Here is a 25,904-nt window from a genome sequence, read left to right as displayed (position 1 = left end):
AGGAAATGTTAACCACGCACGATCATCTCCTAGTTAAATCAGAATTCAGGAAGAGTGCAGAGAAAAACCAATGATAGAGAATGGGGGAAATCTACTCATCCGGCTTTGCCACAACTGAACCCAGCTGGGAGTGACGCGGTGGCTTGGGTGCCCGCAGGCTCTGCGCTGCCCCAAAAGGTCCGCCCGCTGCCTCCCCCTCAGCTGTGGGGCGGCTGAGTGGGAGGAGGCAGGCAGATTCTTCGGAGGCCCAGTGGAGCGTCCTGCCCTGGCTAGCCCCGCCCCCTAGGCGACTGGCCCCGCCCCTGGGAGCAGGGCATGCGCACTGCCCCAGGCGCCCGATTGGCTTGCTCCGCCGCTGGCTCTGCATTGGCTCAAATGCTTTGGGAACATATTTTTGCCACAGAACGGTTTTACAATAATCATTCCAGAAAAAGATTTCATTGAAACAAGTCAGGTAGCTTAATAAAAAATCCTTCTTGACATCTGTTTATGGGTCACATACCTCCTTTTGCATTTTGGTGGCGCCCTCTGTTTGTTTTATCTTCTTTCTCTTTTTTTGCAGGCATATGTCCCCCCCCACCCCCAATAAATACTTCCATGTCAAATAAAGAAAGCTGAGCAGCAATTTGATACTTACAAAGAAATAGAAGGTTGCAGTGTTCTGTCCTTTTATATTCAGGCTGTAGGAGACTTTGATTCTGCTGACCTGGTCGCATGGCAACTCTCCTGGCACCTGGTGTATCTTCACAAAACTATCTGTTCTGGAGTAGAAGCGCTGGACTGAATGATAGGCCTCTGGATAGTAGGGTAATAACCAGCCATCACTGTTGCAATTGTCATTGGGTTTATATATTAGCTGTAGGCAATGGGGAAGGGAGGGCAGAGAGGAGGAAGATGTAGAAATCAGCTCATCACATTATTTCTCTATGGGAAATTGGATAAGTCAGGGTCATTGGAGGCCTTCAGATTACAAGCTGCAAATAGGGACACACAGCTTTAGTGACTGATTTGTTTTTTTTAAAATTGAATTTAGATACTGCCCTAGAGCCGGGGGTCCCAGGGCGGTTCACAGAATAAAATCAAGATATAAACCCATGAAAACAACAACCCAATAGGCCCCCCACCCAAAAAACCCCACATTTTAAAAGGGCATGGGATGTAAATCAGATCAATCAAAGGCCTGGTTAAAAAGGAATGTTTTTGCCTGGCACCTAAAGGTGTATAATGAAAGCGCCAGGCAAACTCCCCTGGGGAGAGCATTCCACAGATAGGGAGCCACTGCAGAGAAGGCCCTGTTCCCGTGTTGCCACCCTCCGGACCTCTCAAGGAGGAGGCATATGAAAGAGAGCCTCAGAAGTTTATCTCAGGGTCCAGGTAGGTTCATATGGAAAGAGGTGGTCCTTGAGGTATTGCAGTCCTGAGCCATTTAAAGCTTTATAGGTCAAAACCAGCACGTGGAATTGGACCTGGAAACTAATTGGTAGCCAGTGTGGTTGGACCAGAATGCTCAAACCGTCTTGCTCCGGTGAGCAACCTGGCCGCTGAATTCTGCACTAGCTGAAGTTTCCAAATCGTCTTCAGAGGCAGCCCTACGTATAACGCATTGCAGTAATCTAACCTAGAGGTTGCCAGAGCATAGACAACAGTAGTTAGGCTATCCCTGTCCAGATAGGGGTGTAGCTGGGCCACCAGCCAAAGCTGATGGAAGGCACTCGGAGGCTACTGAGGCCACCTGAGCCTCAAGCAACAGCAAAGGATCCAGGAGATACCGTGTTTTTCTGTGTATAAGACAATGCTTTTTGCTAAAAGAAATTAGGCAAAAATTGGGAGTCGTCTTATACACGGATAGTGAATGCAGAGGGGCGCGCGCGTGTGATTAATGGCAGCAGCAAGCAGGAGATATTGGGCGGGTGATTGGGGGCTGCAGCAAGACCTGCTGGTGATTGGCTGTAGCTGCGGCAAGTGGGCGGGTGGGCTGTTGGTGGCAGCTAGCGGGCAGACAATTGGTGGTTGCGGCGAGGTGTGCGATTGGCAGTGGCTGTGGCAAGCGATCAGCAGTGGTGGGCAGGCGGGTAAGCGATTGGCGGAAGTGACCTCCCCCACCCCCCGAAAGAGCTACACAACTTGATTTCTTAATTTTGGGTTTTAAAAAAATAGGGGTCGTCTTATACATGGGGGCGTCTTATACACAGAAAAATACGGTAGTTACTTAAAGGGGACAGTTCCCTAGTCCTGGACTTGGGTACTAGCTACCTATTACATGTAAAGGTAAAGGTAAAGGGACCCCTGACCATTAGGTCCAGTCATGACTGACTCTGGGGTTGCGGCGCTCATCTCGCTTTATTGGCCGAGGGAGCCGGCGTACAGCTTCCGGGTCATGTGGCCAGCAGGACTAAGCTGCTTCTGGCGAACCAGAGTAGCACACGGAAACGCCGTTTACCTTCCCGCTGGAGCGGTACCTATTTATCTACTTGCACTTTGACGTGCTTTCGAACTGCTAGGTTGGTAGGAGCAGGGACTGAGCAACGGGAGCTCACCCCATCGCAGGGATTCGAACCGCTGACCTTCTGATCGGCAAGTCCTAGGCTCTTTGGTTTAACCCACAGAACCACCCGCACCCACCTATTACATGTAAACATGTGCAATACAGCACTGGCACCTTTAAGAAAAGAGAAAGGCGGAGAGGTGTTTGGAGAAGTGTGCAATAGCCCTGGCTTCTGTCGGTCACTTACTCTGAGAGAGATATCTGAACTAAAGAACGTTGAGGTATCAATACAAAACTCAGCGGTGCCGTTTCCATCGGTGCTGTAGTTGCCCACATTTTTGTTGTTGACATGTAGTTGGACAATCTCATTTCCAAGGGGAGAGTCATCAACATCCACCAGTTTTATCTGAAGGAGAAGGAAAAGCCCAGAAGCATCAGTGGCTCATCTCTGACTAAGCAACGCTCTCCAAAACCAAGGCTTTATCTTGCAGAGCGATCCTGAACCCCAGCTAAGGAGCAGAGGTACGAAGCGACCACCACACCTGAAGGCCTGTCACCTTGCAGAAGTTGGGTGGCATTTAAAATTGGACCCCTTGAGAATAATATAATAATAATTTATTATTTGTACCCTGCCCATCTGGCTGGGTTTCCCCAGCCACTCTGGGCGGCTTCCACAAAGACCAAAAATACACTAATATGTCATACATTAAAAACTTCCCTTAAGATGTCTTCTGAATGTCAGGTAGTTGTTTATCTCTTTGACATCTGATGGGAGGGCGTTCCACAGGGCGGGTGCCACCACCGAGAAGGCCCTCTGCCTGGTTCCCTGTAGCTTTGCTTCTCGCAATGAGGGAACAGCCAGAAGGCCCTCAGCGCTGGACCTCAGCATCCGGGCAGAACGATGGGGGTGGAGATGCTCCTTCAGGTATACTTGAGAAATCAGATGGACTTTTGATCCAGTGGATCCAAAGCCAATGGCAGCCTGCCTCCAAACACAATATTTTGGAAGGAGCAGCAGGGGTCTCTATAGAAGCGGACATTTCACTGCCTACCCACCTACCCATCAAGCAGCAAAGATCAGGGAATTAGGACTGAACTGTTTATTTTGGTTTCCCCAACATTTCTCATGGGTTTCACACGAGGAAGAACCTTCAGGTTAATGTTGATAATTACAGAGTAAATTTCAAATTTTCAGAGTGCTCCACATACTGAGATGGGACTTGAACTGGAGATTTTCCAGCTTGCTGCTCATACTCCTAGTATTCTACAAGAGCTCTCCGTTTCACGTTTTGATTAGGAAAAACAATAAATCCTTATTCCCTCTCTGTTGAAGGGGATGTGGGAATCTCAAAACTTATTTCATGCTTGGTGGGAATGTAAAAATCATTCATACGTTCTGGACCAGGGTTTGATATTATTTTTATAATCATTAAATAACCTCTCTCGCCAAATCCAGATTTAGCCCTGCTTTCGTTAAACATAGATTCTAGCCTCACTATTTGACATAAGAATTTGTGGGGGGGTTTTCCTATTGGTGGCCACACATTTGGCGATAGCATGTTTTTGGAAATCTCAGGCTGAGCTACCCCTTGAGGTTCAACAACATCCAGGATGTAGCTATCTCAGAGTGACTAACAAGGCTTAGAAGGGTAGTAAAACCACCTCAGTTGAATTCTGGTCTCCTTTCTTTTCATATGTAAGGGAAGAAGATAACAATTGCCTCCCACCAACTTCTCAAATATGTCTTAAGAATATGCTTGAAATGACACTACATATTCAATTTAATTTTTTTGTAGATATTGTATCCCATAACTAGACTTGTACCCAGTTGTTGTTTTCAAGAATTTTATTATTTTGGAAAACAAAAAATTCGTAGTAAAAAGAAGCTCTCAGATTCACTTCAGATTTCATGAAATCTAGGGACAACCTGGGGATCTGTAGGACAGTCGTAATGTTTGTTACTAGACTTTATTAGATATTTCGCCTGTGCAAATCAGTTTATGTCCCACCCTGCATTTACTTAAAACTTCCCTTCAGCTGAAATTTCAGTGGCAAATGTGGTTTTGTTTCTCAGTTAGAAAGGCATTCCTTCAGTTTCGCTGTTTCACTCCTAAAAGAGATGAAATTTAGTCACTCATCTCTAGATATAGGCATTTAGGCTGGGTCATACTCAGCTTCTCATTTTACCTGACCACAATAGGGGATCCCCCTTTTATAGTCCCGGTCCATATTCTGAAATGTCACAGTCCCCAGTATCCGAGAAACTGAAATGTAGGCTGAACGTTCACTCTGTATCCCTGTGCAAGAGTCCAAGAACAAACATAATTAGCTTACTAATATGAAATAAACTATGCAAAATAATTTCATGCCTGCTGTTTATTTATTTTCCCAGCAGTCTCTTTTTGATTATGTGGAAGGGGTTACCTGTTCCTTTCTCAGTGACAATGGCTTTCACATCTAGGTTCATCCAGTACCCTGAACGATTAAGCTCAAAAGTCTTGGAACTGAAGACATGGGCAAGGCAGCCATCTTTGCCCAGCTGAAAAAGAGGAGGGGTAAGGAATCCAACACAAGAAGGAAAATTAATTGGTGTTGCTTAAATCTGGCCCAGTGCCATTGATTACAATAGAAACAGCTTACAAGAAGCCACTGTGTTTTAATACATGCCAGATGTCTGAATATGATTCAGTGTCCACCTACTTAGGTTGATATTCGCTATTGATCTCATGGAGCCATGCCCAGTCCTTGCAGCATCCCTAAGAGAGCTGAGTTTGAAGGCAACATGTTGCCCCTCAATTTCCCATGGACCAGCTCCAAGTATTGTTTCCCATGTGTGCTTTTGCTTAAATTATCCAATATCCATTTGGAAGATTTTGGCAGGAGTGGCTATGGCCCTGTTCACACAGCTATAGCACTGCCAGAACTGCTTCCACAACTTCCATGGAAGATCTGAAAGGTACCCATGGACAGCTTCAAAGGCCCTGCAGACATGATTCAATTCCCTCGCCCACGTTCAGTTGGCTCATGGAGAAAGTTTGACTGCATGCCCTATCCTTTGCTCCTAAGTTCCTCAAGCCAAGGCAGCCCTAAAAAAAAGCATCTTCCTCTTCAGGTGGTATCCAATGTATGCTGGAAATTCCTTCTGGAGGCCCACCATTAATAAATGAGAGAAGTATCAGAGGTCTTTAAATCAATACAAGCCAACTTTCCTTATCTTTGCAGCTTTCTCTCCCAGATTTCTTTCCCTTCTGAGATTCCTCTGGGCTGCTCCTTTCCACAACCCTCATGTCCATGTCTGGTCCTTTGGCCTCCTGCCATCTCAGACCTGTATTCTCATAGCTTCCTACTTCTTCTGTCACAGCATCTCTTGATCCTACTGTCTGCCCTTATCTCCTCTCTGGAATTCTGGGGAAGCTCAGCCAATAACAGCTTTCAGGCTATTAGAGTGCTTTAACCAATTACTGCCACCGCCAAGTGACTAAGAAGCCTATACCCAATAAGCTTCAGACTGAACTTGGTGACTTATGACACCATTACTCCAAAAGGAAGAATACAGTAGGAAAATGATCCCACTCTACAAATCCCCAGTCTACTGGTTTCCATGGCCCTCCCTGGCTTTGTGCTGTGACCCAGATACTTATTCAGACAGGAAGGAACTCAAAATTCCTGGGGCTCTGTAGACCAGTGAGGTGAGCTGTAGTCAATTCCAGGATGCAGCAATAAATGAAAAGCAAAAATGAGCACCAAGCAATGGCTCCTTATTCTTATGTTCCCGCATGCCCCCAGTTTTATGAACCATTTTTGTTTTGTTCAGATTTGTAGAGGCAGTGTTAGAGCTCACATCCAACAGACTGGAAAAGGGGGGAGGCTAGCTCAGTTGATTAATGTGGTGCAGAGGCGTATGAAGTGGGGGGCGCAGTCCTACACTTGGGGGGGGAGTGCAAGATGGCCCCTGCCTCCCCCCAGCTGTAGAGTGGCCAAGGGCGCACACAGTCAGTATGGATGCCACATGTGTGCACTCCATACAGGATGTCGCACATACGCAGTCTGTACAGGATGCTGCTTGCACGGCAGCCCATTAGGATGCTCATATGGAAGGTGCATGCATGGAAGCCCATACGGAGTACGCATATGTGGCAGCCCATACAGACACCCCGTAAGCGGCGCTCATATTGACTGTGCGCGCCCTCAGCTGCTCTACAGCTGGGGGGAGGCAGGGGACATCTTGTCACCCCCGAGCTGTCAACTGTCCCTTATTTGGCGGGAAAGTCCCTTATCCCAGCCCCGTGTCCCACTGCTGTCCCTTATTGATGATGTCCCTTAAATTTCCTGGGTTTCAAAGGAAGCAGCTCCTCTCCCTCCTTCCCTGCCGGCCAGGGAGCAGGGAGCTCCAACTGTGTTGCTTGGCTGCGTTGCTCACCCAATAAGGAGTCTAAGAACGACTGGGGGGTGGAGCTTGCATGCTTTGTGCCAATCAAATCGGCCGCGTTGCCTGGAGACTCACCTTTGCTCAGTGCTTCCCAGCAGAGAGGTGACGGTGGTTTTCCTTGCTGCATCCCCTTTGCCGGGTTGCTGCGCTGTGGGAACCACCGCTTGAGGCTTCGTTTGGCTGCTGGTTGACTAAAATCCCTTATTTTGGCTGCTGGTCCCTTATTTTCAAATCTGTAAGTTGATAGCTATGTACAGTCACCCCCCCAAGTGGCACTCCATATGGGATGCCGCACACGCACACTCCGTATGGACATCGTGCATGCGCCACCGGGCGGTTCACCCCACCCCTTGGCATCCCACCCTGGGTGCCAGAGAGGGTTCCTCCGCCACTAGTATGGTGCTGATAATGCCAAGGTTGTGGGCTTGATCTCTGCATGGGACAGATGCATATTCCTGCACTGCAGGGAGTTGGACTAGATGATCCTTGTGGTCCCTTCCAACTCTACAATTCTGTGATTCTCTATGATCTGTCTCCTGGCAGCAAGTCTGTACACAGCTCCATCCCTATCCATTACATGAGGGCAGGATAAGTACTGTGGATATTACCCTGGGCTGAGGTCTGCAGAGTATAATTCAAAGGATTGGACGATACAGCACTTTTTACTTCATTGCAAACTGGACTGCATCATTATTTGTGGAATAAATTTTTCTGACTGTGCAAAAAGCCTAATGGGAAAGGAAAACAGGAGAAGACAATGGAGGGAGAAGAAGGACAGAAAATGATAAGGAACTATGTATCTTACTTCTTTATTAACAGATTCACAGACAGGGTCCCTCTTGCAAGTTCCATAAAAATTGAGATTTCTGCACACACTGAGCTGAGCTTTCCCCTCAACTGGCTGCCCATACGTATACCTAGAAGGGAAAGAAGCATACGGTATTTGAGAATAGATGGCCTAGACGTAAGAGCTAGAAATACAGAAAGGACTACAGATTCACAGATGCATTTGAAATGTGTTTCCTCTGATAAATGCACCTGATGAGTTTTGCATTCAGCCTCAGCAAATGTCAGCTGCCTCTGCATGCTGACATAAATTTTGTAGGCATCGGTTGATAACCTTCCTACATAACCTTCCTTAAAGTGGTGGCTGGTAACATTTTGACTTGGTGCGACTGCAATTTGTAACCTTGCCGTTTTCATCGCAATATGACCTGTGCATCATTTACTGTATTTTTCACCCTATAGGACGCACTTTTTCCCCTCCCAAAATGAAGGGGAAATGTGTGTGCATCCTATGGAGTGAATGCAGGCTTTGGCTGAAGCCTGGAGAGCGAGAAGGGTCGGTGCGCACCGACCCCTCTCGCTCTCCAGGCTTCAGGAAGCTCTGCGCAACCCTTGGGAGACTTTGCGCCGGTCTCCCGAGGGTTGTGCAGAGCTCCCTGCAGTCCCGGGCTTTGGGCAGCTCTGCACAACCCTAGGGAGCCCGGCGCAAAGTCTCCCAAGGGTTGCGCAGAGCTTCCTGAAGCCTGGAGAGCGAGAGGGGTCGGTGCGCCGGTCTCCCGAGGGTTGCGCAGAGCTGCCTGGAGGGGCCTGTTCTGGAGGCTGGGGTCAGGGGAAGCTCGGGCTTCCCCCGCGCCAGCCCCGCACCTGGGGGGGGGAAATAAAATAATTTTTTTCCTTTATTCCTCCCCCCCAAAAAACTAGGTGCACCCTATGGGGCGGTGCGCCCTATGGGGCGAAAAATACGGTATTTATGAAAGGGTGCCATTACTCATGTGCAGAGTACCATTGTCTCCTCCTCGCTGAAAAAGCATCAATTATTCTCTGCACATCTATGGACACAGGAAGACTTTCCATGTAAGGGGCGGGGGCAAGTATGCTTTTCAGAGAAGATTGACTCCAAACTGCATATTTAGAACTTAAGCCATACCATGACATAAGTTTTTGAATTCATGCACTGTTTATACCTACACATCAATCACTAAAGAAATTAACGCAAATACTTTTCTCTCCACCACAAAATCTATTTAACTATTCAGTACCCAAAACATCTTTTTCTCTAAATGAGGAAAACAATAGAGGAGGAAGGTGGGATACTGAGTTTGCACATACCGCTTCAATATATATATATTAATAATAATAATAGTAATATATTATTTATATGCCACCCACTCTGGGCGGCTTCCGACAGAATATTAAAAGCACGATAAAACATCAAACATTAAAAACTTTTCTAAACAAAGCATTCCACCAACAGGCAAATAAATAAATGTTTCATTTGAGTACATCAGAGCACAGCAGAACATATTTTCCATGCATATCTCAGTCTTAAAAATGTGAATAATCATTATCAGCTGCTGCTATCTCTGAGCTTTGGGAGAAGATCTCCCAGGTTTGGGGAAGGATGTGGAGTCATATCCAGATAGGTACAGAGACCAAGCTTTTTGTTTTCAAAATTCACTGATAAATTCACAAAAAAGCAAGCTCTAAATAATACTAACAGCATTTTCTTTCACCCCTCTCCATTCAAGATATTCTGAACTCAAGCGAGGGAAGGGATCTGTTAGAAGCAGAACCATTGATACCTTCTGAAAAAATGCTCTGGATTTGCATGTGGCTCAGACTTAGTTTACTTACCTGACTCCACCCCACAGTTGCTGCAGCTTTTAATGAGTGAATGGAGGGAACTATGTGTGGGACAGGAAAGAGTACATGGCTTTGAGACTGTAAGTAGGGAATTTTTAATAATTGCCTGGCATTTTCAAAGGTAGTGTTGTGCCTTAGCCCCAGTAGATCAGCCTCCACCACTAAAAACGTCTACTTCAGCCATTGGGCCCAATACTTACGAGCCGCACACCTTCACAACGAAATCTGGATTCTCCACAGAGACTGTTTTCGGTGCACTGATAGTGATGTCATACAGTGGTAATACTGAAGAGTGAAAAAGACACATTCAAACATATATTCCAGAGAAACAGTTTGCGATTCTGAACACTTTGGCACATTGGTGTAGCATGGGGGGGGCGTGAGGGGGCCATGGCCCTGGGCACATTTTTTTGAGGGGGCACGACTAGGCAGCCCCATGACAGGTTCTCTCATTGGAGCTTTGCTCTGGCACGCAAGGGAGCTGCAGAGACAATTTCCTCTCACGATGGCCCAACGCTACAGCTCCACTCCTGGGTCAGGTCAGACCTGGGTGCAGAGAGGAGGAAAGACAGACCATCCTCACACTTCCCAGATGATTATCAGCACTGAGAATTATTATTTAAAATATATTTTATACTGCTTTAAAATGGGAAAACCTTCTAAAGGTAATTTATGTCATTTGCACTGAGAATCGTCTAAGAGAATGGTGATACTATTATAAGGAAACAGCATTGTAAACAAGCGGTTGACTCTCACGGAAAGATTTGTTTTACCGTTTCATTTCGTAATTGCATTTTAGGTGGTTTATTAAAATGTCAGGTTTATTTAATAGGTTTGTTTACCAGCAAATACATACAACTCCAGCTTTGATATGTACGTGTTTGCCTTTGAACATTTTGTGTGTTGTATGTGGCTTTTCTGAAAATCCAAGTTGCTACATTTTTATACCAGGCCAGAAAATTAAGGACCTTCATCTTCCAGCAAGTCCTAATTGTTTTCTGAACCTTAGAAAATAACAGGTACATATGTTTACCATATTCCTTGACAGAGTATATATGAGAGGTCTTAGCTCCCGATTGACTCTGCACGATGATTTCATAGTCTCCCAGAATTGGCTCCGAAATTATTGAGAATGAGAGCTGAACAATAGAGATCTCAGACGTTACGTTTCTCCACTGGAATATCTGGTTCCTCTGGGGATCCTAGAAGCACAGAATAAAGGCACATTAAGGCAAGAAGCCAAAGATTCAACTCAGGTTGCTTAGTTTCAGGAGGAACTAGATTAGCAGTCAGCAGGTAGCAGTCAACACTAGCCCAAATCTGAAGGCTATCAACATAGAGGCAAAGAAAATGTTTGTGAGTTGACAGGACTGACTGTCCCTGCCCTCTACTTCCTCTAGGTCAGGGGTCAGCAAATTTTTTGTGGGGGGCTGGACTATATTTTTTGGGGGGAAATAATGAACAAATTCCTATGCCCCACAAATAACCCAAAGATGCATTTTAAATAAAAGCACACATTCTACTCATGTAAAAACACGCTGATTCCCAGACCATCCGCAGGCCAGATTTAGAAAGCGATTGAGCCAGATCCTCCGGGCCTTAGTTTGCCTACCCATGTTCTAGGTCTCCTTCTCTGCCAGATGTTTCCCAAGCAGCCTCAAATTACATCGGGGCACCTGTCATCTCTGTTCTGCCCTACGCATTGCCATGTGTGTCCTTGGAGCTGCTCTCTGTCACAGGCTCTCCTTGCTCACTAAAGCATGTTTCTTCTTCAGCATCCAACCATTTCTCCCTCTATTCTTCCTCTGACCCACCTCAGCGCCCCACCACCAATCCTAGGGCTCTGAGTGTTCCTCCTCTGCAGCTTCCCTTAGGGTTCCCCAGCTGGTACCCCCACCACTCCTCATCATCTAGCCAGTCCCTGACAGGGGATGCTAGCCTGGGGCATTGCACAGGAGCCAGCCCTGGCACCAAGTACCTTCTCTTCTTCCCCTCCTAAACCCTCATCCTAGTCCTTTGCCTCTCACACAAAGATAGATGTGGATTGTGCCTTAAGCCCAGCCAACCTGCACTTTTCCTTTCCTCACAGAAGTTGTTTGCCAATTGCTTTATTCCCTGGTGCAGCTGAATATTACAAATAATCACATAAACTTAATCAGTTTCAAGCACAATAGAGTTATGAGTCTGAGTAGTCTGGTTGAGACTCACCCATCTCCTGGATCCAGCAAGTGTTAAATATAAGCTACCCATCACCTGGGTGATGGGCCATTAAGAGAACAAAGAAAAGAAGGCTCTGTGCTAGACAACAAATGAGTAGCACCTTTCTCCACTTCTTAGATAGGAGAACAAAGCCTGAGTTTCTGAGCAGAGTTTGCTGTGATGATGCAAAGCAGTGAGCAGAGGTTCAGAGAGCAATGTCTGAGTTCTGTTTGAATCCAAGGCTGCGGCTAAGGGATAAGCAAGACCTTTTGGGGGTGTTGAAGCTGTGAACCCCTTGTATACATGTGTAAATAAGCCATCTATCATAAAGACACCACAGTCTCTACTGTGCCTCATTTCCAAAAGGAAACATGAATCCTGGGTAAGCATGCCTGGAACCCCTGGAATCTCACACTGCTCAGAGACTGGGGTGCAACAATTGGGCTTGCAACAATGCAATACAATACAATACAATACAATACAATACAATACAATACAATACAATACAATACAATACAATACAGATAAGCGTCTTTTAAAAACAAAGAGTCTTACCTGAATGGTGACCAAAGGATACTGAAAGAGATGAATGTGAAGAGAATGTTAGTGTTTGAAAAATATTTTAAATGTCAACAGCTTTTCAGAGTTGAGCATCAAAACTCCTAATCAACAAGTGTTTAAAGGGAGGATTTGAACCCTGAATGAAAAATAGTGCAGTTTTGCTCTTTTAAATATATGAGGCAGCATAGCTTATATCCCAGTGATGGTGGAACAAAATAAGGGAATACGTTTCAGGCAGTGAGCAAGATTAGAAACAAGCCTTCTTGTGCATTTTGTGCATATGGATGAACAAAGATATATCAGGTGAATATGCTTGCTAGCAGACAGCCATAGACAGTTCTCCTCTCCTTCAAGGCAGACTGCCTTTTCCCCAATAAATGGCCAAACCTGAGGACATCATTAATCAGAACAGAGGTAAAAGAAATTCTAGATTTTCACAAATTAGCCTGTCTGCATTGGTAACATGTACTAAACTATTGTTGTCTGCGTATGTTGTAGATTTGCTGCTTTGATAAATTTGCAAAGAATGCAGATAATTGCTGTTAAAACAGCTGCTAAGGCTGATATACGTTTTAAATGGATAACTAAAACGTCATCGTATCCCTTTGTTCCATGGCTAAACTTTCCATTCCATCTACCACAAGTTTAATTTATTTACTGACTTTCCAACAATGACCAGAGTTGCTTCATTTCCTAGAAAGAGTATTCAGAATCATTCACAGAAACAATAGATATGTTCAGTCCATTTGCAGGAACCTTAGTGGAGAACATTAGCTTTTAACTTCAAAGCAAAAATGCTGCATGTGTGCTAAGCACTTATTAGTAGGCCAAATTGCATAGACAGCTTCTTTGAAACGGTTTACTTTGGTCTGATTCAATCTCATTTGGAGTTACGTGCATAGACTACTATTTAGGAGCAGACCAAGAAAACACCGGACCAAAAAAGTTTTGCCTCAGACTCTGCGTGCTTATTTGGGTGTTAAGCTATGGTTATGGGTTGTGCATCTGCTTTTTTTTAAAGCGGATGAGATGGTTCACAAAGACTTTAATATAAACCAGGAGCTTTTTGGAAATTCTTCCTCCTGACCATATACTTACAGTTTGAGGATCAGGTTGAAAATGCGTATTTAGAGAAACAATTCGGAAGAGCACTGTGAAAGAGGAAAGGAAAAGACTGTGAGAGAAATTCACTTGCTTTCCCACTAGCTAACAGCAAGTTTTTATCATTCTGGGAAACTGCAATCCAGGGGAAAAAAAGAGGTCAATTTGGACATGAAAAACCTGCATTCAAATTCCACCTCAGCCATACAGTAAATTTTGACTCAGATTACCAGTTCTATTCACCATGGTTTGTGAAGTGGGTTGAGTTTGAAATGTGGGTTATTATACCTAATACCTAAGTATTTTAACCTTTCTAAGTTTCCTCCTTGCATTCCCAACCCAGTATACAGCCTGTACTAATCTGTTGCAGCAGTGGTGGACTTGGGGCTCTAAAATTTCTGCAGCACCCTGTATGATGCTAAAATTCAGTGCTCCTCCCTCTGCTTCTTGCCCTCCATTCTATAGGATTGTGGTGGTGCTGAGTTGTGCCACATGGATTACACTAACCTACCACTGCCTCTGGTAGCAGATTTATGGACATGTCAGCAGTCAGACCACATTTCAGTACATTTCCAAGCACAATTCAAAGTGTTGGTGCTGACCTTGAAATCCCTAAACGGCCTCGGTCCAGTATACCTGAAGGAGCATCTCCATCCCCATCTTTCAGCCCGGACACTGAGGTCCAGCTCTGAGGGCCTACTGACGATTCCCTCACTGCAAGAAGTGAGGTTACAGGGAACCAGGCAGAGGGCCTTCTTGGTAGTGGCGTCCGCCCTGTGGAACGCCCTCCCGTCAGATGTCAAGGAAATAAACAACTACCTGACTTTTAGAAAACATCTGAAGGCAGCCCTGTTTAGGGAAGTTTTTAATGTTTGGTGCTTTATCGTGTTTTTAATATGTTGGGAGCCGCCCAGAGTGGCTAGGAACAACCAGCCAGATGAGCAGGGTATAAGTAAATTATATGATGATGATGATGATGATGATGATGATGATGATGTGGTATCCATAATTCCCCCCTCCACAAATTTGTCCCAGAAAAAGTAGTGTCTTGGCTTTCCAGACCAGGGTCTGCTGCTGAACACACAGTTCTTGCCACAACTCCCCATATTTACAGCATTTAGACTATTCATGATGAGTCTGGGAAGGGCTGCAAAACACTTTTTTACACATTGCTGTAGAAGAGATAATGCCGTGACCATCACTTACCTTCCTGTCCAGGTTTGTAGATGGGTTTGTCAGTCTGAACAAAAACAACGCTGCCTTTGTTCTGAATGGCCACAACCCTCCTCTCTGTCACATTGATGGTGGCACCTTTGAGAGAGATGGTGATGTAAGCCACAGGGTTGGAAGTGGCCTCAGGGACCTGTGAGGGAAGAAAGCAAGTGATTCCAGCACCTGTAGTTGCCTTCCGTGCATCTCACAGCTACATGGCTTACCCGTCTGGTAATGTGATAGGAATTTTGAGGTCTTAGATATATGGTAATGTTCATAAGCGTACCAACCAAGCACGTACATAGATCAGCACAGGAAGACCAACCTGGAACCATTTTGATTCCTAAACTGAGCAAATGTTTTCTCTGCAAGGTCAAAGTGGGAAACCTCCCATTGTCTCTTTCCTCACAAATCCTGTCTTAAGGGCACATTTAAGATATGAATAGGGTGTGAGCCTGTGACCTGGCCCAGGAACTAAGTATTTATCATTACAAAAGACTGGCCAGGCTACCCAGGCAATCCAATCAAGTAACCTGCCAGACAGGAGATAAACAACGACAGGAGAAAAACAACATTCAAATTTCTGTTTTAAGACCGCCTTTTCTGTGATGTAGGTATGATGTATGGGGGGTGGTCTTAGGTTACACCCCTTCTGTGATGTATGTATGATGTTTCTGGGGGTGGTCTTGATCTACAGGGTGGCAATTTCAAAAGTCTTTATAAGGCCTTGCGAGCCATTTTTCTGGGTTCCTCCTCTCTCCTGCGGGTGAGGGGAGCACCCTGTTGCAACAGATCAATAAAGATCAAGCTTACTAGCTGCTTTGCTTCTCAATATTCTCTGGTTGGCCTCTGTTATCTTCTCCTACCAATAGGGAACCTATGTAAGGACTCTGAAATATACTCAGAGTCGCAAAGTGATTTCATGCTCTTTATTCAGCTCATAGTGGTGAGGAGGAATGAATGAATGTCCCCTCAAAGTATCTGCTTTATATACATTATTTACACAATGGGCTGCACATGATTGGCTAATTCCGGAATTCTACTGTAAGCCAATCAGCTTGTGGATTCACTTCAATCTGGAGCATGATTGGGTGGTTCCTTCCAACCAATCATACTGCTGCATTGTTCTAGGACCAATCAGACTGCTGCATTCTGAATCCTATTGTTCTAGGACTAATCAGACTGCTGCCTTTTGGATCCTATTGTTCTAGGACCAATCAGACTGCTGCAGTTTGGAGCCTATTCAACTCAGTACATAACACCCCTCCCCTCTAAGTTCCCGTCCTGCCCGGGAGGTCGCATTCATAGTCCTCGAGGTACGCTGGCGGCCTACGTGTGCGTTGCGGCCTGGGGTGTTCCCTGGTCCGGGGTTCAGGTTCTGGCTCGTGTTCCAAGGATGCTGGCTGTGATGGGGCTGTCTGGTCTGGCGCAACCGGCTCGCTCAGTCGTGGTTCTGGTTCCGGTGTCCTTTCGGCCTCGCAGGTCCTCTCTGTATTTACTGATTCTGCCTCTCCTGCTGGCCCCTCGTGCTCTATGGGCCTCACTGCCCCTCTGTTCCCTTGGGACTCCTCTGACCTTTCCTCCTCCTGGTTTTCTCCCGGGAATCGTCGCCGTATCTGGTCGCAGTGGCGGCGCCAGCATTGCCCCCCATCTGTTAGCACCTCGTACGACACGGGGCCAGTGACCCTGGTGACTGTGGCGGGTACCCATGCTGGGCCTGCCCCAAAATTCTTTGCGTACACTGGGTCCTGGGCCTCGAAGGTCCGGGGGTTCCTGCCTTCCCCCACCACTACCTCATCCTGAGCTCTATCGGGGTGAAGGCGGTCCAATCTGATTGCAAGGCGCCGACCCATTAGTAGTTCAGCGGGGCTCCGGCCAGTTGTTGAGCTGGGGGTGCTGTGCTGTGCTAGAAGGAATGTGGCAAGGCGGTACTCCCAATCCCCTTGCGTCATGCGGCGAAGGGTGTCCTTGGTGGTCCGCACCATGCGTTCTGCTTGGCCATTGGTGGCAGGATGGAATGGCGCCGAACAGATGTGGCGGATGGCGTTTTGCGCTGTGAAGGTTTGGAATTCTCCTGACGTAAATGCAGTCCCGTTGTCTGAGACGAGAGTGTCAGGGAGCCCGTGGGTTGCAAACAGCCTGCGTAGTACCCGGATGGCTGCGGACGTAGAAGTGGACGGTACCAGTGCGACTTCCAGCCATTTGGTGTAGGAGTCCACCACTATGAAGAATGTTTTCCCCTGAAAGGGGCCAGCGAAGTCCACATGCAGGCGTGACCATGGTGCTCGGGCGGACTCCCAGGACTGGACTGGGGCCCTTGGGGGATCTGGGCGGGATTCTTGGCAGGCCTGGCAGTGTTTGACCCAGGCCTCTATCTCTCCGTCGATCCCCGGCCACCACACATAACTCCTGGCAAGGGCCTTCATTCTTACTACCCCTGGGTGTGTCTCGTGTAGGGCTGTGAGGACCCTTTTGCGGAGGGGCTGGGGAACAACGACCCTGCTTCCCCATAACAGGCACCCCTTGTGGGCCGACAGTTCATGTTTGCGGGTTGTGTAGCCGGCGAATTCTGGCCCGGGGCTGCTGCTGGGCCATCCCCTCCACACCCAGTCCAGGACCCGGGAGATGACCCTATCTTTCTTGGAATGGTGTGCAACTTCTTGTGCCTGAATGGGGCGGTCGGGAAGCAGCTCCAGGCTCATAACCTCTTGTGCAGGTGCTGGGTCGGGGCCTGTTTCCGGTAGTGGTAGCCTGCTGAGGGCGTCCGCATGGCCCATCGCCTTCCCTGGGCGGTGAATCAGTGCATACTGGTAGCTGGCAAGGAAAATTGACCACCTGAGGACGCGAGGAGACAGCACTTGGGGGGTCTGCTTTTCAGGGGCAAATAAGCCAAGCAACGGCTTGTGGTCAGTCACCACGGTGAAGGGCCGCCCGTACAAGAAATCATGGAATTTTTTTACTCCCTTCACGATTGCCAGACCCTCCTTGTCGATTTGCGAGTAGTTCCGCTCGGTTGCGTTGAGTGTCTGGGAAAAGTATGCCACCGGTACCTCTCTTCCATCCGGGAGTTGGTGTCCCAGGACAGCGCCAATTCCATAGGGCGAGGCATCGCATGCTAGCACCACCGGCAGCCTCTCGTCGAAGTGTGCCAAGACCGAGTTTGAGACAAGCAAGTCCTTGACTGCCTGGAATGCGGCCTCCTGGCGCTGGCCCCACACCCAAGGGGCCCGCTTGTCCAGGAGTCTGTGTAGGGGCTCTGCTACCGCCGCCTTGTGGGGAAGGAAGGAATGGTAAAAGTTCAATAGTCCCAAGAAGGCCTGAAGTTCAGTCTTGTTCTTGGGCGCTGGGGCATCACAAATGGCCCGTACCTTGTCCCCAGTCGGGTGGACCCCTTCTGCGTCCACCATAAATCCCAGAAAGTCCACCTGAGGCACTCCTAGTAGACATTTTTCCCGCTTCACCTTGAGACCCGCCGTCTGGAAACGGTGCAGAACGGTGCGGAGGCGGTCCTCAAACTCCTCTGGTGTGGGCCCGGCAATCAACACATCATCGAAGAAGGGGGTGACGCCAGGAATCCCTTTAAGTAGAGAGTCCATTAGATTCTGGAATATGCCTGGTGCCACGCTGACACCGAATTGCAGCCGCTTTACCCTGAATGCTCCTCTGTGCGTCACAATCGTCTGTGCCTCTGCTGTGGCCTCATCTACTGGCAGCTGTTGATATGCTTGGGCCAAGTCCAGCTTGCCAAAAATTTTCGACCCAGCCAGGGTGGCAAGAACATGGCTGACCACTGGCACTGGGTATGCATGGGCCGTGAGGGCCTTGTTTATGGTACATTTGTAGTCTGCGCAGATGCGGACTGAACCATTAGGCTTGACGGGCGTGACGATTGGGGTTTCCCAGGGGGCATTAGGCACCGGCTCCAGCACTCCTTGCTCCACGAGCCGGTCCAATTCCTCGTCTATACGGGGTTTCAGGGCGAACGGGACCCGGCGGGCCTTGAGCCTGACCGGTCGTACTGCGGGGTCAAGCTGTAGAGCAATGGGGGGGCCCGTATACTGTCCCAATTTCCCATCGAAAACCCCCGGAAATTCCTTGCATATGGCGTCCACGTCCACTTGTAAGCTAGTGTGGTTCACCCCGGTGACGGCTAGCCCCAGTGGTCCAAACCATGCCAATCCCAGTAAGCTAATGTAGGGGCCCTTGACCACAAGCAAGTCCAGTTGCCGCGTCCGCCCTCGGTATTGCACCCTGAAGGTCCCCACCCCCATTGTGGGGACCTTACGTTTTTGGAAGTCCCGGAGGGTGAATGGGGCCGGCCTGAGTTTGGGACCCCCAGTAGGACACAGTTTCCTTAAGGTCCTTGCCGAGATTATGGATAGAGTTGAACCCGTGTCAAGCTCCATGCGGCATGGGGCCCCCTCTATCTGTACGTCAACATAAATTTTCTCTACGTTGGGGTGGGGCAACTGGTATACCTGGAAGTCCGTGAGCTCTGTCGAGTTGCCTTGGTGCGTTGGGCCCCGGGACCTGGGGCTCTTGGATTGGTCATCTGATGCCTGGCGTCGGGTGGGCCGAGCCCGACACACCCGGGCGATGTGTCCCAATTTTCTGCACTGCCTGCACTCTGCGTTGCGGAAACGGCAGGTCCTCCTCTCGTGACTTTCTCCACAGCTTGCGCAGCTCCCTCCTTCTCGTCGAGGCAGCTGTGGTATGTGGGCTGCTTGAGTGCGCTGCTGTACTCGGTGCACCTCCTCCCTGTCGGATCCTGAGTCGTCGGTGAGGTCTTCGTGGTGGACCCTCGGTTGGGACAGCTGGCTCGGCCGTGCCTCTTGCGTCGACCTCTCGGCAGCTTCCGTTGCCAGGGCCTCCTCCAGAGCGACCTGGAACGTTAGGTCCTTCTTAGCGTAGAGGCGTCGTTGCAGCTTCTCATCCTTCAGGCCACCGACAAGGCGGTCACGAAGCATGTTCTCCAGCTCTGAGAAGTTGCAGAACCGGGCGGCTTGGCGGAGAGAGATCACAAGCCCAGTTATGGTTTCCCCAGGGGCTTGCCGCTTTGCGTAGAAGGCATTTCGACGAGCCACCACTGAGGGCTGTGGCGAAAAGTGCCCCTTCAGCTGTTCCATTATTGTTTTGTATGGAACAGTAGCGACGTCTTCAGGCGCAAGGAGAGCCCGGGCGATTTCAAACGTCTCCTCTCCGCAGACGCTGAAGAATATCGCCCTCTTCTTGGCGTCTTCTTCGTCGGTGACCCCTTTGGCTTCTAGGAGGAAGGTGAAATGGGAGGCGTACGCTTCCCAGTCTCCAGATGCTGGGTTGAATGGCGAGAAGCTGTTGTCGGTTGCCATTCTGAGTTCCTTGTGTCCCGGAGCTGAAGCCTGGATACACGGTGCGAGGCAGCGGTGCGGCAGGTGGCGGTGCTGCGGTGCTGTGTGTGGCAGTCAGCTCAGCGGGATCCCATCCTCGTCGCCAGTGAAATATACTCAGAGTCGCAAAGTGATTTCATGCTCTTTATTCAGCTCATAGTGGTGAGGAGGAATGAATGAATGTCCCCTCAAAGTATCTGCTTTATATACATTATTTACACAATGGGCTGCACATGATTGGCTAATTCCGGAATTCTACTGTAAGCCAATCAGCTTGTGGATTCACTTCAATCTGGAGCATGATTGGGTGGTTCCTTCCAACCAATCATACTGCTGCATTGTTCTAGGACCAATCAGACTGCTGCATTCTGAATCCTATTGTTCTAGGACTAATCAGACTGCTGCCTTTTGGATCCTATTGTTCTAGGACCAATCAGACTGCTGCAGTTTGGAGCCTATTCAACTCAGTACATAACAGACTCTATATGGGCTCTTGGATACCCCATAAGGGAAAAGGGCAATTTTTGTTTACAACAGTAAACATATGTGATAGAACAGATAATAAACTTGATGTTAGCCAAACTAAGTTCTTATCAGTTTAATATCAGATATGTTATCTATTTGGGGACTTAATTTCCCCCATGTTGCCTTGTGGAACAGATGGGGCTCATCAGCCTAGGAAGTTAGCCCATTTGGAGAAGGAAAACTGATCCTAAGCATCCCCTGCCTTGCAGGCTATCTTTGGGAGCAGAAAAGGCTAAAGAGTAAACCCTTCACAAATCTGGAATAGAGTTGGATGCTGCCTTGAACACCTCCCTCCGGCAACTTCTGCAGCCAGGCTGGTGCCAAACGTATTACTCTGCTTTCCTTGGGACCTTATCAGCAAAGGTCAAGAGGGGGGTCTTGTTGTCTGGGCACCCCAGGACCTCCATACACACTGCCCAGGCTTGTGCCTCAGAGAGATCACTTCAGTGCTGCTAACGCAGCAAAAACAACACAGGAGGCAGCAGTTGTTACGAGTTGCTGGTCTCTGCAACCACAGCAGGTGCTGTGATTCTTCAGCAGTTTGACTTCACCTCCAGAGACGCAGTCCATTGTCTCTCGAGTCAGACAAATGCCAACAAAAAACCTGAGTATGAGCATGTAAACAAGGCAAATTGTTGGAGTCTCTTTTCTCTAAACACATGTTGAAAGCCTAATGAAAAATGTCTACAGGAATGCATTAGTTGTTCCAATTAAAAGCACAATTCTATTTGCGCTGTATTTTGAGCTACAAGGGGACATGGGTGGCGCTGTGGGTTAAACCACAGAGCCTAGGACTTGCCGATCAGAAGGTTGCGGTTCGAATCCCCGTGACAGGGTGAGCTCCCGTTGCTCGGTCCCTGCTCCTGCCAACCTAGCAGTTCGAAAGCACCTCAAAGTGCAAGTAGATAAATAGGTACCGCTCCGGCACAGTTTCCGTGTGCTGCTCTGGTTCGCCAGAAGCGGCTTAGTCATGCTGGCCACATGACCCGGAGCTGTACGCCGGCTCCCTTGGCCAATAAAGCGAGATGAGCACCGCAACCCCAGAGTCAGTCACGACTGGACCTAATGGTCAGGGGTCCCTTTACCTTTACCTTGAGCTACAAGATAGATAATGCTCTGAAATTGGCAGACTGACCAACTTAACTGGCTGCCCTGTTTCTGATGGTAGGGTGATGTAGCACCATGGCGAAGTAGCAGGTGAGAGTTGGGAAGTTCTCAGTTGAGCAGTCCCTGATAGGGACCTTTATTTAGTAGTGTGAGGCCTCCCGCCTCTGCACTATGTCTGCCATAGGAAGATAAGAATATTTTGAATAACGAACTATTCCAAAGGGTTATTGCAAAGACAGCATTTAAAATGCTTCACGTGCATTCTCAGCTAATAATTATTTTATTGTTATAAGACTCCCCTTCTCATCCCAGAACCTCTCTTCTAATTCCTGTGTGCCAGATGCTAAACTTAGCAAAGTGCTTAAAACACAGGCCAAGCCATTCAGGAAATCACCTAGAGAGATGGGCCATTAAAAGAGGGGGAAAAGAGGTGGTGGACCAATTATTTTTGTATTCTATCTATCTATCTATCATCTATCTATCTATCATCTATCTATCTATTTATTATATTTATATACCACCCCTCATCAAAAGATCTCAGGATTGTTCACAGAATAAAAATAAGGCAAGAAGGTAAAAGATATGCCAGCCCCACTCCAGGCTCTGGGTAGTTAGCAGAAGATAATGCCAGAGTTTTTAGGAGAGAGTTTCAGAAGGGAGAGAGTTTGCCCAATGTGAGTGGGGGAGGGAGGTGCCAGTGTAAAAACACTGAAACTGAAGAGGGGGTGAAGATCAGAGCACGATGTGGGCTAGCAACTTGACTCCAAAACGGCTGGAATGGGAGAAACAGAATTTGCTTGAAAGTCATTGCTTGGAACCCCTCCATTGTAAGCTGAGGTTGTATATATGTGTAAATAAACCATATATCATAATGACACCACAGCTTCTGCTGTGCCTCATTTCCAAAAGGGAATGCAAACCATGAGTAAGCATCTGGAATACCTGGAATCTCGCATTGCTTGGAGATTGGGGGGGGGGCAAGTAACAATATTTTCTGCTCTTTCCCAGGCCTCCTATCCCTTCTTGCTCCTCTTCCCTATCCTATTTTGTAATTTCAACATCCTTACGGGGTTGGGCTAGATGACCCTTGGTGTCCCTTCCACCTCTACAAGTCTATGGTGGTCCCCTTTCCCTTTTTCCTCTCCGTTTATGTCTCTTTCTAATTGTCACGGAGGCAAGAAATACTTACCACAAAGTAGCTGCATTTGAAGAAGTTTTTCCTTTGCACAGCTTCTTGGAAAACAGTTACATTACGCCTCTCATATTCCAGAAAGACACTCAGGTTTACAGTCTCATTGAGGTTGAGAAGTTGCACACAGGCTGTATTTGCAGAGTCACTATGCAGTACTGAAGGCACTACTAGGAGATACTGCCTGTGAAATCCCAAAAGAGCATCTGTATTAGTTTGTACCAGCAAAAGCAACTCACGGCACATGAAAAGCTAATCCTTTAGCTATTTGGCAGAAAGCCTGCTTTCAGATGCATGAGGAAAGTTACTATGCCGTTAGGCAATACTGGCCGAGAAGAACTATGAGTTAATTATAAAATTCAGTACTTTATTATTCACAGACAATTAGGAACAAATTTAATCTGGTTCATTCAGGCTACTGCACCTGTAATACCTGTACAGGTAAGGGGATTTTGTCAAGTGAAACTTGTCACGCAGGAGACATTCTGTACAACTGCTGGCCACTTGACACCAACAAAAGCTTGACAACACTTTGACATAAAATTGTGCTTTCTTATTGTAATCATTGGTATATTTTAAAAAGATTTTATACATGTATAAAATGTATAATGTATATAGTTCTAGTTTTATCAGTGCTTCGTGGTATTTTTCTACCTTTTCAGCGGTTCTTGTTTTTATCTGTAAGCCGTCTTTCCATTGGGGGGAAAGCTGGGGCATAAATCAATAATGCATATATTTTAAAACTCCCTACAGTTAGACTTTCATACCTTGCTCTTATTAACCTTGCCCTGTTAATAATATCTGGAGAAAAGTTACGACGACTCTGTTCATCTTAGCTGGAAATGTCAGCCTGACCAAAGGCATGGAAGTTCATAAACATCAGATAAAAGCAGCATTGTGCTAAACAAAGAAGCTAATCACAGTCAACTAATAAATATTAAAAGAAGATGCTGGTTATAACTTACAACGTTGCCTCCTGTGCAGCACCAAAATGGAATATGAGAATACCCAGAACAAACTGCAGCCCCAACATGGCCCTGAATGATTAGAGAGCTGGAGCTCTGTTGAGGATGACCACAATGTTGCAATCTCCACAATGGAAAAGCGAGTTCTGCCTTTGTCTCCCTGGCTGCGTTTGGAGGCCAGAGCTTTATAAACCCAGCAAGGACATATGAAAGAGCCACACGTCCACCCCCTGACACTCCTCAGAACCTATCAGAAAAAGGTGAACTTTCTGCCACCCAGCTGTATCTGGTTGTGGCTATCTAAATATCTTCTGTGACCTAGTACAGGGAAATTGGGCCATCCTCCTTAATCTGATGCAAGAAAGTAAAAAATAACAAAGCCAGAAAAAGCCTGTCGTGGTTACTTGAATTTGCATTGGCAATCCCTGGCCTCCAGTTCTGAAGGCATTTATGGAGTCTTAAAAGCTACTTGTCAGAGGTTGATCTGAAGTGGGAAGGAAAGAGTTTATCTTATTGAAAGCTTTTGCAGATGACCTAGTTTTGACGTTACAGGAGCCAGAATCTAGTACAAAAAGAGTATTAGAATTGATTCAAGAATTTGGTCATGTGGCAGGATTTAAGTTGAATAAGCTAAAAACCAAAGTTTTAGAGAAAAATTTTACACCAATTGAGAAAGAGAGGTTTCAGAAGGAGACAGGTTTAACATTAGTTAAGAAAGTAAAATACTTGGGGGTTAATATGACTGCTAAGAATTTAAATTTATTTAAAGATAATTATGAGAAATGTTGGACAGAAGTGAAAAAAGATTTGGAAATATGGTCAAATTTGAAGCTTTCCTTGTTGGGTCGAATTGCAGCTATAAAGATGAATGTATTGCCAAAAATGTTATTTCTGTTTCAGTCATTGCAAATTCTGGACAAGATGGACTGTTTCAAGAAGTGGCAGAAAGATATTTCTAGATTTGTCTGGCAGGGCAAGAAGCCCAGAATAAAATTTAAAATACTAACTGACGTAAAGGAAAGAGGTGGATTTGCCCTGCCAGACTTTAAACTTTACTATGAATCAGCAGCATTCTGCTGGTTGAAAGACTGGCTCCTTCTTGAGAACACAGACATTTTGAGAAACACAGAAGGTTTCAACAATGTTTTTGGGTGGCATGCATATTTGTGGTACGACAAGGTTAAAGCACATAAAGCATTTAAAACCATATTGTCAGGAAAGCATTGTTTAATGTCTGGATAAGATACAAAGACTTATTGGAAAATAAAACCCCAAGGTGGTTGTCACCAATGAAAGCCAAGGCTCAGAAAAAGCTCAATATGGAGGCCAAATGGCCGAAATATTGGGAAATATTGGAACAAGATGGAGACAAATTGAAATTGCAGAGTTTTGAGAAATTAAAAGATAAAGTGCGAGATTGGCTGCATTATTATCAAATAAGAGAGGCCTATAACTTGGATAAAAAAATTGGCTTCCAGGTGGAAAAATCAAAATTGGAAACAGAACTGTTAGATCCCAAAACTAAGATACTTTCAAGAATGTATAACTTGCTGTTAAAATGGAATACGCAGGATGAAACGGTTAAATCTGCTATGATTAAATGGGCACAAGACATTGGTCATAACATTATGTTTGCTGACTGGGAACAGTTGTGGACCACCGGTATGAAATTTACGGCATGTAATGCCTTGAGAGAGAATATTATGAAAATGATATATAGGTGGTACATGACACCAGTCAAGCTTGCAAAAATATATCATCTGCCCGATAATAAATGTTGGAAATGTAAAGAGAATGAAGGTACATTCTTTCACCTTTGGTGGACGTGCCCAAAGATTAAGGCTTTCTGGGAGATGATCTATAATTAAATGAAAAAGGTATTTAAATATACCTTTCTGAAGAAGCCAGAGGCCTTTCTCCTGGGCATAGTCGGCCAATTGGTGCCAAAGAAGGATAGAACGTTCTTTATGTATGCAACAACAGCAGCAAGAATACTTATTGCAAAGTATTGGAAGACACAAGATCTACCCACCCTGGAAGAGTGGCAGATGAAAGTGATGGACTTTATGGAATTGGCGGAAATGACTGGCAGAATCCGAGACCTGGGAGAAGAGTT

The 25,904-nt window shown here is 46.7% G+C and overlaps 1 protein-coding gene across 1 annotated transcript in view; it reads right to left on the bottom strand.

The window, feature by feature from the left end:
• The window catches only part of LOC128405193 (ovostatin-like), a 60,269-nt gene extending 36,262 nt beyond the window's left edge, over nucleotides 1-24,007 (bottom strand). Inside the window, exons 1-12 of the mRNA XM_053371543.1 lie at nucleotides 23,789-24,007; nucleotides 22,824-23,007; nucleotides 14,631-14,787; nucleotides 13,422-13,474; nucleotides 12,318-12,338; nucleotides 10,597-10,765; nucleotides 9,764-9,848; nucleotides 7,720-7,831; nucleotides 4,910-5,024; nucleotides 4,673-4,782; nucleotides 2,733-2,891; nucleotides 638-856 (exon numbers count right to left, since the gene is read on the bottom strand). Of these exons, the coding sequence (XP_053227518.1) occupies nucleotides 638-856; nucleotides 2,733-2,891; nucleotides 4,673-4,782; nucleotides 4,910-5,024; nucleotides 7,720-7,831; nucleotides 9,764-9,848; nucleotides 10,597-10,765; nucleotides 12,318-12,338; nucleotides 13,422-13,474; nucleotides 14,631-14,787; nucleotides 22,824-23,007; nucleotides 23,789-23,856 (1,452 nt within the window). The 5' untranslated portion in view covers nucleotides 23,857-24,007. The remainder of the gene's footprint in view (nucleotides 1-637; nucleotides 857-2,732; nucleotides 2,892-4,672; nucleotides 4,783-4,909; nucleotides 5,025-7,719; nucleotides 7,832-9,763; nucleotides 9,849-10,596; nucleotides 10,766-12,317; nucleotides 12,339-13,421; nucleotides 13,475-14,630; nucleotides 14,788-22,823; nucleotides 23,008-23,788) is intronic.
• Between the last annotated feature and the right edge of the window lie 1,897 nt (nucleotides 24,008-25,904).

Source organism: Podarcis raffonei, chromosome 17 (genome assembly GCF_027172205.1).
Source record: "Podarcis raffonei isolate rPodRaf1 chromosome 17, rPodRaf1.pri, whole genome shotgun sequence".
Lineage (NCBI taxonomy): Eukaryota > Metazoa > Chordata > Lepidosauria > Squamata > Lacertidae > Podarcis > Podarcis raffonei.
This window is presented reverse-complemented; position numbering and strand designations above follow the sequence as displayed.